Source organism: Bos mutus, chromosome 7 (assembly GCF_027580195.1).
Source record: "Bos mutus isolate GX-2022 chromosome 7, NWIPB_WYAK_1.1, whole genome shotgun sequence".
Classification (NCBI taxonomy): Eukaryota; Metazoa; Chordata; class Mammalia; order Artiodactyla; family Bovidae; genus Bos; species Bos mutus.
In genome coordinates, this window is record NC_091623.1 from 27,403,788 (window position 1) to 27,418,405 (window position 14,618).

Genomic DNA, 14,618 nt, shown 5'->3' on the forward strand with positions numbered 1-14,618 from the left:
CCATCTTATAAACATATACTTAGTCTACTTAAAATCAGGATGGGCTGTCACTTTCAAAACACAGTAAGAGAGACAGTCGATGTGACGTTTTGAGAGCAAATTATACAACAAGACTTCATGACATTTTACCAAAAGTAACAACTGTGTGCCTCCTGCTTAAGTACCTGAGTCCCAGAAAATCTTAAGAGCAACCATCACAATACAGAAGTAAAATGACAAAAAGAATTAGCCACACAAGGGAATGACAAGCCCCTGAAACTTAAGAAAAGGATCTGACAGTACCATGCCTGTTTTTAGTGCCAAAATAAAACTGAAATCTTCACGGGTCAACTCAGATATGGAGATAATGGCGATTTTCTTTAAAATATGTCAAGACATGTATAAAATATACACCGTGGTAAGAAATCTTTTCCACATCCACACCAAAGCAAACCGGTTATCTAAAACTATTCAGTTTATTCCAGCCTTTTACCTTGAATTGAGTTTCCACTTCATTCATCTCTCTCTTCTCCATTAACTTATACATCGGTATCAGCTCATTCAAACCTTGAAACACTGGCATGATTTCAGTTTCATGCTTCAGGTACAAGGTTAAATCCAAGGCTTTTTCAATTGACAGCTTTCCAATGCTGGTCAAGAGACACCGGGGTTAGCAGTTTGAAAGAAAAATCCAGGAAATCAACTATTTGCTTCAAAAGTTATTTTAACAAGCTTCCAGCAAAATATTCAGTCAGATACAGACAACTCCTTACAGATAATGACCTTTATTCTAATAGCTTTCCTGTCAAACATAACACATGTGGCATTTTGCACTGTGAAGGAACTTTCTCGAATAGCAGAGCTAGGGTTCACCAGCTCTGCTAGTTGTGGTTAAGACACAATGGCAGCAGGTCAGCATCTGTCCCTCTAGGAAACATCGAACCTTGCTGGACTGCCAGTGTGAAACGGGAACTGTGACCAAAGATCCCTCAGGAAGCTTCACCAGAGAGGCTGCCACTCAGTCAGCAGTATGAGTCCCTGGAGTTAACACATCCTGGTCTCCGTTTCAAACAGAAACTGAATATAAGAACAGAATTTTGGACTCTGTGGGGGAAGGCAAGGGTGGGATGATTTGAGAGAATAGCATTGAAACATGTATATTATCACATGTGAAACAGATCGCCAGTCCAGGTTCGATGCATGATACAGGGTGCTCAGGGCTGGTGCACTGGGATGACCCAGAGGGTTGGGATAGGGAGGGAGGTGGGAGGGGGGTTCAGGATGAGGGACACATGTACACCTGTGGCTGACTCATGTCAATGTATGGCAAAACCAGTACAATATTGTTAAGTAATTAGCCTCCAATTAACATAAATCAATTAAAAAAATTTTTTACAAATAAAAAAGAAACTGAATATACATCTAAAAAATTCATCATTATAATGAGAGTTGGTCTTAAAAGCCTCAGTGGTAGGGTACACACTCACATAAGTAAACGCAGTGATTTAAGCAGCGGTGCACTTCGGAGGGGAATATATTCAGGCAGGCAGAAACGGCTTCATACGCAACCCCTATCTTTACCCCCCACTGATTTCTGTCACTGGAAGAACTCAACATTTTAGAGCAGAGAGACATGGAGCTGAGAATTACAGTATTCTCTCCCACTTGGGGGATTCCTCTTGAACGTCACTTCTACCTAAAGAGTGAAGAAGTTTGAGTTTTAGGCATGGGGAAGATTTCCTGAAAAGCCAGTGTTATGGGGGAAAAAAAAAAGTGAACATTATCCTCTCCCACTCAAAGGTCATTTGGCTGGACCATGTCCTATGAGCTGCATGCCATAAAGATGCTGTGACGTCCAGGCATCCAGTTTGGGTAGCGTGGGAGCATGGGGATGGGACAGGGGAACTGCTCTCCTTTAGTCCAAGAGATGTAATGACGACAGCTTGGGTCTGGGCAACCTTAGTCTTCTAAGAAGCCTTCACCCGGCAGGGAGAAACCTGATCTGTTACATACAGCAAGGCCAGGAAAAGCTGCTGGGCTAGGATTTAAGGGCCAGGCAAAGGACTTCTCCGGGATGTCGGTCTCGTGGTTTTCTACACTTCTGCCTTCATCTGATCCAATACAGATTCCTTTCTTTACCTCGGTCCTCAGCAGACACAGATAAGAGGTTAATCCTGAGGCTAAAAGCAACCCTGAATTGTTAGGAGAACTTGGGAGAAAACATCCTTCAATTTCTTATTAGCAATCAATCGTTTTCATCTTTAGAAATCAGAGATTTGAACGATAACAGCAGCTTTCAGGAATAAACCAGGACTGTGAGGGGGGCTTGCATTACCTGACAAGCTGAAATGCATTGTTAATGAGACTGGCCCGATCGTTACTGCTGATTGCCGTGTGTGTTCCTTTTAAAAGGCCAGTCAGAGAGTCCCATCCATCATCCTCATAATGCACAATGTAATAGCCATTCATTCCGACATTAAATTTGATCCATTCCACCTCTTCTGGGAGGATGAGCACATCTAGAGCAAATAAAGTAAATCACAGCTCCGTTTTCTCTCTTGTCTGGTAAAAGCTTTTCTGATCAGAGACGACAAGGAAACTAAAGGCAGGCTTAATACTCAACAACTTTAACACTGAAATGAGTTTCATATTGAACGCACTGCTTTAAGAAACCAGAAAACAGCATCCCAATAGACAAAAGCCAATACTAGTTTTTTTTTTTTTTTTTATTTCAGACTGTGCTCTATTTTGATAAATATTACCTTTTACATGCACATCACCTCAGAAACAATTACATATATTTTTAACATAGCATTCTAGGCCATAAAACACAGTCAAAATACATGAATTTTGTGAGATTTATAGACTTATGAGAAGAATGCTGCCATGTTTCAGGCCACATGTATGATACAACCCATCAATGTTAATGTCAGGGGGCGATTTTCCCAAGTGTCTCTCCTCCTCAGCATTATATAACTCACCTGTTTTATTCCCTACCTGGCAAGATATTGGCCTTCTTTTTTGCAACTGGACAGTATTTTCAAACCTATATTCTTCACTAGAAATTGAAAGTCAGGGATCTGCTGAAGATGAAGTCTGACCCGATCATTTTTGTTTTAACCAAGATAAATACCCAGGAAAACTGATTATCTAAATCCTATACATTTAAACGGTTCCTTCTTGAAGTACACTAGTTAGGTCTACAACAAATTACCTGTTCTTGTCTTCAGCAAAAAGCGTTGGACTGCGTCTGATTTGCTGGTAATGAATGTCAGTGGGACATGCCACAGGAACCTAAGAAAAGGAAGACAGACAGTTCACTTGCGATTCAATGCAAGCAGTTCCTAAATCACCCACCATGTGCCAGGCACTGGCTTGTTTAAACAAAGAGGGTACCCGAAACAGCTAGAGTTAAGAGCTCAAAACATCCCAGCCCATTTCCAGCTTTGTGGGAGCTGCCAGTTCGGATTCGATTCATTCTTCTTGGACTCCTTGAATAGAGCTAGGAATCTGGGCTCAAGGGAGCCCTGATAGTCTCACAGGGATCTCAGGGGGCATGACTGTAAAGTGAGACCACCAGAAGTAGGGGAGTTGACAGCCTGTGCCTTCCATATACTCAGAACAGCACAGCATCACTTCCATGGAATTCCTGCCAAGGATGCACAAGCTGAATCTGACTGTGAAAAAATAAAACCAGCAGAAAACCCAAATTAAAGGACAGTCTTTAAAATAGCTATCCTCTACTCTTCAAAAATATCAAGGTCAAGAAAGACAGACTGAGGAGCTGGTTCAGAAATCAAAGAACTAAAGAGATGTGACAAGTAATACAATCTGATCCTATATTAAATCCTGAACCAGGTTTTTTCTTTTTTTTTCTTTTGCTATAAAGACATGATTAGGACCACTGAGTAAAGTTGAATAAGGTTGATACATTTGATAATAGTATTATATCAAGTTCATTTCATAATTCTGATAAAGGTTCTGTGATTATATAAATCAATTTTCTTCTTTTTAGAAAATACTACTTATGACAAATAGATGGGGAAATAGTGGAAACAGTAACTGATTTTATTTTCTTGGGCTGCAGACAGTGACTGCAGCCAGGAAATTAAAAGACACTTGCTCCTTGAAAGAAAAGCTATGACAAACCTAGACAGCATATTACAAAGCAGAGACATCACTTTGCCAACAAAGATCCGTGTAGTGAAAGCTATGATTTTTCCAGCAGTCATGTGTGGATATGAGAGTTGAACCATAAAGAGGCTGAGTGCTGAAGAATTGATGCTTTTGAACTGTGGTGTTGGAGAAGACTCTTGAGAGTCCCTTGGACAGCAAGGGGATCAAACCAGTCAATCCTAAAGGAAATCAACCCTGAATATTCATTGGAAGGACTGATGCTGAAGCTGAAGCTCCAATAATTTGGCCACCTGATGTGAAGAGCTGATTCACTGGAAAATACCCTGATGCTGGGAAAGATTGAAGGCAAAAGGAGAAGAGGGCAGCAGAGGATGAGATGGTTGGATGGCATCACCAACTCAATGGACATGAGTTTGGCAAACTCCAGTAGACAGTGAGAGCCAGAGAAGCCTGGCATTCTGCAGCTTATGAAGTCACAGGGTTGGACACGACTTAACAACTGAACAACACACTGAAGTATTTCAGAGTGAAGAGGAATCATGCCTCCAACTTACTCTCAGTTAAAAATATGTTTGCCATATATACAGAGAAATAAAGATCATATTTTTGGAATTGTTTGATATTTTAGGTTATATATAGACATATAAAATAAATGTGGTGAAGAGTTAACACATATCTGGGCCAAGATTATACGGGAATTCTTTGCTCTCCTTCTAACTTCTCCAGAGGTCTGAAATCATTTCAAAAAAAAAAAATTTTTAACAGTGTCCATCCAGCGACTGAGCAACTTCACTTTCACTTTTCACTTTCATGCATTGGAGAAGGAAATGGCAACCCACTCCAGTGTTCTTGCCTGGAGAATCCCAGGGACGGGGGAGCCTGTGGGCTGCCGTCTATGGGGTCTCACAGAGTTGGACACGACTGAAGCAACGCAGCAGCAGCAGCAGCGTCAGTCAAGTTGCAGTGTCTCATTTCCAGCAATGTCCTCTGTAGTGTTAAGCTGACAAACAGGTTTGGGGATCCAAATCAGACTGGCAAAAAAGAGAATCAAGTCTCTTGCATTTCCTGGAAATCACCTGAATGTTTATGTCCTTGCTCCTACCCTACTGACAGGCATGGTTGTAATTTAGTGACAAATGCTTAGAGCTGACTTCAATCCAGTAACTGAAAATTACCATCATGTCTAACTAGAAACCATGAGAATGTTAAAGTAATTATATATCATCTTTATCCTTTTGAAAAGATGGTGGTGTGTAAGTCAACTTCATAGGGTATTTAGATTTGATTAACGTGTTTTGCAACAAAGGGAAGGGTACTAGTTCAAAAACAAGGGTTCATCCTACCAGGCAGATGTCATTACCGAGGCAACAAATGAGCTTCTCCCTGTGAACCTTACCCAGTTTCTGGGGCATCGGCCATGCCTTTCACATAGTACTCTTGCTTCATATGTACGTTCCTGCCTCTCACGGTGATGGTTATCAGGGGGAAACCCTTCTGCAGCGTCCAGGTGTTCATCATGGTTTTCACATCAAGGCCTTCCTGTCGCCAGTGCTGGTTTATGAGAAAAAGGCAGATACGTGAACTAGTCGGACCCACCTCTAAGAAGAGAGCCCAAACTTGAGCTTGCAGAGGCTGCAGCCGGTGAAGCTCTTCTCTGTCCCTTCCTCTGCTCCCAGCCCCAAGCCCGCTCCCTTCTCCTGCTGGCTCCAGCCATAGCATATCCATCAGAGCACTAACTGTTCGCTTTTCATTCTCTCCCTTTCTTCTGTCTTAAAAACAGGTACCACACCTGGTTCTCCTGGGCAGACCTTGGGTTTGGCATCAGGCACAAAAGCAGACATGTGTATGAAGTCAGGGAGAGAAAGGGCAGAAAGTGGCCAGGTGTGCAACACCTCCATAAGGATGCTGTCTATCCAACAAGCAAGACTCGGGGAAAAGTGCTCCATCGAGAGCCCGTACTTCCCAAGTGATAAAACCGACGTGGCCCCCAACCCAACACCCAGCCATTAATGCAAACGAGCATTTATTCTTTGATACTAAAAAAGCTTTCAAATAATATTTAAGAGCTAATGAAAGGATAAAACATTCCACGGGACACATCTAGAAACTATGGAATAAATCTGTCTCTGAAAGCAAAACAGCCAAGAAAATAAAAATCGAGTGGATATAATTCTGTTGAATCTCCAGGCTCACACTGAGTTACCTGTGAAAATATCCCACAGGCCAGATAAACAGAGACTCAGGCTGCTTTGTGATTCAGGTGTTATGAATTCTTTATAGCTTAGCAGTTAAAGACATGAGTTAGATCTCAATTCAAATCCCCGCTCTGCAATTTACTAATCATATGCCTTTGGATTTCATTTCCCCAGCTGTAAAAATAGGGGTAATAGCATTTGCTCATAGGCTTATTGTGAAGAATAAAGCAGATTATACACGTAAGTGCTTCACACGTGCCTGACACATCGTAAGTGCCTGAGAATGCTCACGCCATCTATGTTTTTTTTCCCCACAAATGAAGGGCTATGGAAACAATCGACACAGCCTGATGGATATAGTCCTAATCTACCACAGAAGCACATCATAAATCTACTGCTTTCCAGAGAGTAAAGCTGAAGAAATTAATATCAGTGAGATAATGTTCCCAAAGATGGCTGGAAAACTTCCTTGTATAGAGAGACTTAAGAAAAACTGTAAAAGGCTGTCACTCTGGTATAGTTTAAATGCAGCCTTATCTACAGAGAGACTGATACGATCCAGGATCTTGGAAAGCTTGGCACAGAGTTATCCTTCAAAGAAGATGGAGTAAAAGAATGGGCTTTGGGGTAACACGTACAGACGTGAAAACTTACCGCGGTTGAAGATGCATGTTCACCTCTAGAACAAAATCCATCCATGCGTTGTGTGTCATCTGTAGGGCAAATCTAAAAACCAAAAATAAACACATCACTCAGTCCTTTGGGGAAAAAAAGAAAAACCACTCGTGATTCTTCTCAGAGGAATGAATGTGGTACAGAACAAAAACAAAATAAGGCAATAGGCCTGCCAACCCCAAACACAGAGACACATGAAAACATACTCACGCTCGCCATACTTTTCCACAGGTCCTCGTTTTTCGTGTTTTTATAGCTATACTTCTGCAGATACTTTACAATGCCACTTTTAAATGCATCGGCACCAAGATAGTCCCTTAGCATATTCAGAATACAAGCTCCCTGAAAAGACCATATAAATAATTGTTAGCTATAGTCGGCCTCCGTCTCATATACTGCCACTATGTTGGAGCCACTCGTTAAGATGCTGTAACATTTTTAGCATCTGATCACTTGTGGAACAAATAGAAAAAGTGGGTTACACCTGGACCGATTGAGGCAGGGGATCAATACGACTCTTCATGCTTTAGTCACCAGGACTGCTATTTTTTGTCAGTATTCAAGCTTCCCCATCATCTGCCAGCTTCCATGATTCACAGGCGAGTGGGAGACTGTGCAGAATAAACACAGGACTTTGGACTACCACGTGGCCCTCCTGCCGCCCCTCTAGGGCAGGAGTGGGGAGAGATGGAATCAAAGTTGAGAACAGGTGAGAAATGGCAGAGCCCGTTGGGCAAGAATTGGCAGCCTTGAGCACAGAAAACTGGTCCAGCAAGAGCAACGTGAGAAAGGGCAAGAGAAGTCCCAGTCACTCTGCACTCCTGTAATAAGAGCTCTTCCTCCTCCTCGCCCACTCTCCTAAATCACGGGTCACAAACTCGAATACCTCCAGTGGTCAGACAGGTGACAAACGAGCAACAGAAGTCCAAGGAAAAGAAAAATGCTTTCACGTTCTTTGTCTCCCCCTGAACTTTTCATACAACTAACCACCAAGAACTTTTCCTCCTTCCTCCTTCCCTCTCGCTCAAAACACCACCCTGAGTTTTCTAGGAAATCATGAGTCCCCCTTCCTAGGAAACCCTTCCTACTTCACTCCCTGAAAAGCCTCAATTCATCTTTAAGACATAACTCAAAATCTCCTATTCCAAGAGAATGTCTTAGGTCCCCTCAAGGTAGAGACAGTCTCTCTCTCTCTCTGGTTCTAGGAGACAGTAGAGTCACTAGATGGGCAGAGCCTGGGTCCCTGAAGGTCTGCATTGAGTGCATATCCCTGCCAACAGGACGAGGATTTGTGAGGTATAATTTATGGAGGTATAATTGATAGATAACTTCAGCTTCGGGTATATAATACTTGCATATACTGCACAAGGATCACCACAGTACACCTTGTTAACACCCATCACGACACAGTTACAGTTTTTTTTTCTTGTGAGGAGGACTTCTAAGATTTCCTCTTAGCAACTTTCAAACACACAATACAATGCTTTTAACTACAACTCCATGCTGTACATTATATCCCTATGATGTATTTTATAACTGCAAGTTTTTACTTTTTGACATCTTGACCTATTCCCTAAGCCCCTGGCAACCACCAATCTATGAACTCACTCTTCGTGTGTTTTTGCTTTTAGATTTAACCTATAAGTGAGGTCATACCGGGTTTGTCTGACTTAATTCATTTAGCATAATGCCCTCAAGATTCATCCATGTGGTTACAAGCGCCAAGCTTTCCTTTTTCTTTGGCTGAATAGTCCACCATGGAATGGACACTTTAGGAAACAGCTATCTGGCCTATTGCACATAAGGCTGCCAGGAACATGGGGTGCATGTCTCTCTTTTAGCTACTGTTTGTTTTCTTTGAATAAATTCCTCAAAGTGGAATTGCTGGCTATGATATCTCTATTTTGTAATATCTTGTTTTCTATCCTGTCTTCCATGGTGGCCAGACCCAGTTACATTCCCACCACAGTGCACATGGGTTGCCTTTCTCCACGTCCTCTCAACACTTGCCATTTGTTTTTTTTTTTTTTTTAACTTTACATAATTGTATTAGTTTTGCCAAATATCAAAATGAGACTAGCCATTCTAACAGGTGTGGAGTGATGTCTCATTGTGTTTTGACTTGCATTTCCCCAAAGATTAGCGACATTGAGCACTTTAAAATGTACCTATTGGTCATATGTTTGTCATTGGAAAAGTTTCTATTCAGTTCTTTTAAAATCAGATTGTTTTTACTCAGCCATTACAAAGAATGAAATAATGCCATTTGCAGCAACATGGATGGAGCTGGAGATTACATCATACTAACTGAAGTAAACCAGATAGAGCTAGACAAATGTCATGTGATATTGCTTAAACGTGGAATCTAAAGCAAATGATACAAATGAACATATTGATAGACTCACAGAGAACAAACTTACGGTTACCAGGAGGGAAGGGTGGTGGGGAGGGAGAGGTTGGGAGTTTGGGATTGACATGTACACAATGCTCTATTTAAAATGCCTTTCCATGAAAAGCATTTAAATTAAAAAATAAAGTGTAAAAAATAAATAAAAATAAAATCAGATTGTTTTATTTAGTAATCCAGTTGTATGTGTTCTTTATATACTGTGGACATTAATCCCGTGTCGGACGCCTGGTTTTCAGATACTCTCCCCGTTCAGTAGGCTGCCTTTCACCCTGTTCTTGTTGTACACGTGGTTTTTAATCTCGTGTGATTCCACTTGTTGCTTTTTGCCTTTGTTGCTTATGCACTTATGCTTTGGGTGTCACATATAAAAAAAACAAAAATCACTGCAAAGACACATGTCAAGAAGCTTTTTCTCTCTATTTTCCATTTAGGAGTTTTATGGTTTCTGATCCTAACATTTAAGTCTTTAATCCATTTCAAGTTAGTTTTTGTGAGTCGTATAAGACAGTGGTGCAGTTTTATTCCTTTGTATATGGTGTCAGAAGAACTAAATGATCATTTATTTAAGAGACTCCATTTACCATTGTATATTCTTGGGTCCTTTTTCATAAGCTAAACTTATATTCATGAGTTGATTTCTGGGCTCTACTCTATTCCATTGATCTACGTGTGTGTTTATACGTCTGTTTTATGTCTGCTTTTATCTACTCTGCACTATTGATGGAAACATGCAAACATGAAATACTTTTCCCTTTGTTACACATAGAGCAGCGAAGCTTTATGATAAATGGCACGTTCTCTGCCTCGGTGAGGATAATGGAAATGGTTGGAATGGAAGGGAAAGTTGAAAAGCAGAATCCTGATCTCCTAACGGAGCCATGACTTAGCTCCAGTCCACATTGCTGAGGGAAACAGAAGCCTGGTATGACCAGAATTCTATCCCCTTCAAAGAGAAGCCAGTAATATGGATTTTTACATAAAATCTCCCAACTATTATATGCAACAATTTCCAGTTCTTTTATTAAACACATTTTGCATGACAACTGTTTCCGAAGGCACCCAGAGCTACGAAAGGGCAGGCGTTTTTGCCTGATACAAAGCTAAAGCTCAATCAAGACCTATTTGTTGAAGGATAAATAAAAAGTTTCTGCAGACTGCGAATATTCACTTACGACAGTAAATGAAGAACTGACAACAGTATCGCCTTTAGGGTTTTAAGCCAACTTGAAGTTAGGCCTTAACAAAGTTGACTCTGGTCAGCCTGAGTGAGAAGAGAAAGCCTTCAGTCCAGGTCGGTCCTTATGAAGGGAAAGTCCCCCCACAGCCCTAGCTACAGCCTCTCCACTCCAGTAAGTTTGGTGTGCAAACTGTATCCCTAGAATACATTTTTACCTTGTCATAAGAAACTTCATCAAACATCTCCCGAATCTGAGCAGGGTTCTCCACGGGTGTGGACACGGGGTGTGAGGAGTTTAATGCATCCACCTCCATTGCGTTGAAACACTTACCAAAGAAATAATCTTCCTATTAAGATCGAAAGACAACATCACCAATGATTCACATTTAGATCAAAAACTATGAAATAAGGCTGGCTGCATGTGGGATAACAGGTTTACACTCCAAATTTCTGATGTGACCTATTATATATTTATTATATATTTACAGAATTTACAAAATTAAATAGAATTATCTTCTAAGAAACAGACAGGAAACAGTGATTTTTAGATCAGTATTGAAAATTTGTTTAAATATTCATCACCTTAGAATAAAGAACATTCCTATAAAAATAAAAACATTAATGCCTACAGCCCAATAGTACCCAAATATGAAACTAAAATATATAATGATTTTAGTATCTCCAGTCTTCATCTATACTATTTTTTTTTGTAAATTAATTAATTTATTTTAACTGGAGGCTAATTACAATATTGTAGTGGTTTTAAAGCAAAGAAATTTAGCTTTAACCATGTAGTGAAAAAAAAAGCAATGGAGAACAAATTCCAACTATAATCTGATTAGGGCATATTACACAACAAAACAATAAGCATACATGATTACTTTTACTATTAAAGACTATATGGAAACAAGAAAATACTTATTATGATCCACTATACTGTAATCAACCCACTCCAGTATTCTTGCCTGGAAAATCCCATGGATGGAGGAGCCTGGTAGGCTACAGTCCATGGGGTCACAAAGAGTCGGACACGACTGAGCAACTTCACTTTCACTTTCTTTTCACATATAAGTTATGTATATAGGAAGATGAAAATGGGAATATGAATATGTACAAATGAAAATTAAAGTATGGTAAAGGATTGTTTTTACATAATGTTTCTTTCTAATTATACTGCATTTGATTTTCACAAGTTAAACACATGACTTTTGAAATCATCATGTAGAGATTCCAAACCAGTAAGTTTGTGACCCATGAGTCTAGGTTCTTATACAATCAAATGTACAATTATCTTAATACTCATTTGATTTGGCAAGTAGGACCCTATTGAAATAACATCAATCTATACCTAATACTTCTCCAGTGAGCAGCCTAAAGGAGGGAAAGCGATACAGAACAGACAAGTTGTCATTATTTCTGTTTCTTTTTCACTCAGGGAGGACAATTTAGTACTAACTTCATAACTCATAGATTTGGAAATAAGCAACTGAGCGTGGAAATAAGTCTTTATGAGATATCTTTAAAGTACACTAGCATTTTGGAAACCTGATCCATATTTAAACTCCCAGGGAGGTTATCAATCTTTATATAAATTCCATAATCAAGCATTGGTAAATATACTATTTTCCAGCAACAGATTAACCTAAAATGTAAAAAAAAGAAAAAAGAAAGTAAGTAAATACAACTTACAACTTTCAGTTCTGGATGAGTCACACTGACTGACACGAACTCCATAAACTTGGCAAATCCCTCATTTAGCCAAAGATCATTCCACCATTCCATAGTGACGAGGTTCCCAAACCACTAAAGGAAAATATTACTCATTTTATCCACAGATTTCTATGGCAACTGGATTATCTACACGGCCATAAACATCAAACATTCAGAAGGAAATATATTCTATATGTGTAATGTCAGTATATGAATGTTAACATATTTATGAAGCTAATATTTTTTTCAAAATAAAAAGAAAAACTTTTCAATATGTATTTTAAAACATGGTACCTAATGTTTTAAAGACATAAATTTTCCTCTGGGAGAAAAAGACAAAGTAAAAGTGAATCCATAGCATTCATGTATCAATATAAATAACCTATGTCCCAGAAGAGCAATAAAAACATAGTTTATACTTTTTTGAAAAGTGTGATTGAGCTCATTTACCTGGTGGGCGAGTTCATGAGACACAATCATCGTGATGCCAAGCTTACTTGAGGCGGAAGACTTCTCAGCATCAAACAGTAGAGAAGATTCCCTGTATGTCGTCAGTCCCCAGTTTTCCATTGCACCAGATTGGAAGTCGGGAATCGCAGCAAGATCTTGGGAAGGAAACAAAAAACATCTTATCAGTCTTAACCTACACATGGCCCAAACACACTAACTCTCAGAATGGATGGATGCAGGAATCAAAGAGAAACTAAGTGACCCACACAGAATCTTGGGTCCTGGATGAAGAACCTTTCACAATGAAGTCAAAGGGCTCGGTGGCTCATTCAGAGTTACTCTGCTGCTGCATGATAAAGTCACACTTGGCTTTCAGACCTCCTGACTCCATTTCTAATTCTCTGACAAGGTGTCTGGGGACTGGACAATCTTAAAAATTGTCTCAATAATCCACTCTAGCTGGGATGCCCAAGACTCCCACACACTACAAACTCAAACACATAATAGTTTTAAGGGCTCATGTAAGAAAGAAAATGCAGATTTTCTTATGCTCTATCAAGGAACTCATTGAAAAAATTTACTGAGTACTCTATGTTCTTACCAAATGCATGCCAATCATGGAAAAAAATGCAGCCTCTGTCCTTTGCTATCTGCCCACTAATAGGGTCATGTTTGTCTTTAAAATCAGAAGGCAAAAGTTTCCGCATGCTACATGCCTCAAAAACCTGCTGCGATTTTAATGACTTGAGAGGCTGCTGAGCTGATGGGGGAAGATGCCAGTTAGGAAGATATAATCTACTGTGGGGGTCATTAAATGCCAGTTTGAAACACCTGTGCAAGACCTATACCTTGTTTGGGTAACGGATACGGGATGCTGAAATAATCTTCATAAAATTCTAGAAGAGTCACCGCGGCATCCAGTGCATAGTCTGCCTGATTTATCTTGTCTGGAACAGCATATACGGAAACCTGGAGAGGAAGACACAAGGGAGTGATCCAGATGCCATCGTGGCTTCTCGAGAAGCCTGACACTAACAGCTTCCTAGTGTGGGACATGGTTGCCAGTATTAAAGATGACAATGGCAGGCTGCTATTTCTTATATTAATGCTGATTGTTCTCGATCAATTCCCCTACTGAAAACAACAGATAGATGATGAGTAACAAATATAAAAATGTCTTCCTAAATGTTTACATGAGATAGTGAAAAGGTAAAGACAACTTAGTGTCCCAAACTGAAATGACCGCAGGACCCTCGGAAGTCAGCAGAGGGTCACTGCAGCCAGCTTTTGCCCTGAAGACACTAGACCACTACAGATGGACTTGAGCTGAGGTCTTCATGGCACTGGAGAACTCAACAGGGAAAGGAGACAAAATCCAGAACCTGCTCAAGGTGGGTAGGAGATGTCCCCTGCTAGACCCCAAAGGACCAAGCCCTTACTGGAAGTCTAAACTAGAAAGAATCACCAAATTCCTCCAGGAGACTGCAAGGGGGGAAAAAAAGCCTTATTCAAACCCTGGTGATGTATGAGGAATAGTGAGAGACTCTCCTCAGAGAATTTATGGCTAAAAGCTAAACTTCATGCCGTCTAACAGCTGAACTCACAATAAACCTAGGTGGTCCAAAAACCTGAAGCCAATAATTTAAAGTGATTCCCAAGGCTGCAAAGTCTCCAGGTCACTTGACAGGAGCGAAATACAAATTCTCTCTGGAAAAATTCACCTTCAAGTCAGGTAAGAAAAGCTCATAGACACGATTCACAGTACATAGCATGAAGGAACAAGACACCGTGAACAAGAGCCAGCAGAAACAACAAATCACAGAACCAGCCACACTAAGACTTCATATATGACAACTTCTAGACACGATATAAAGTGTGAGTTTAA

At 40.2% G+C, this 14,618-nt stretch overlaps 1 protein-coding gene across 2 annotated transcripts in view; it reads right to left on the reverse strand.

Moving 5' to 3' along the window:
* Window positions 1-14,618, reverse strand: part of ERAP1 (endoplasmic reticulum aminopeptidase 1) — a 37,346-nt gene that overhangs the window by 10,113 nt on the left and 12,615 nt on the right. For both annotated transcript variants that reach the window (XM_070373163.1, XM_005899295.2), the window contains 10 exons: window positions 13,582-13,702; window positions 12,734-12,888; window positions 12,263-12,376; window positions 10,789-10,920; window positions 7,197-7,328; window positions 6,966-7,037; window positions 5,513-5,667; window positions 3,194-3,273; window positions 2,315-2,498; window positions 473-629 (listed from right to left, as the gene is read on the reverse strand). In XM_070373163.1, the coding sequence (XP_070229264.1) occupies window positions 473-629; window positions 2,315-2,498; window positions 3,194-3,273; window positions 5,513-5,667; window positions 6,966-7,037; window positions 7,197-7,328; window positions 10,789-10,920; window positions 12,263-12,376; window positions 12,734-12,888; window positions 13,582-13,702 (1,302 nt within the window). The remainder of the gene's footprint in view (window positions 1-472; window positions 630-2,314; window positions 2,499-3,193; window positions 3,274-5,512; window positions 5,668-6,965; window positions 7,038-7,196; window positions 7,329-10,788; window positions 10,921-12,262; window positions 12,377-12,733; window positions 12,889-13,581; window positions 13,703-14,618) is intronic.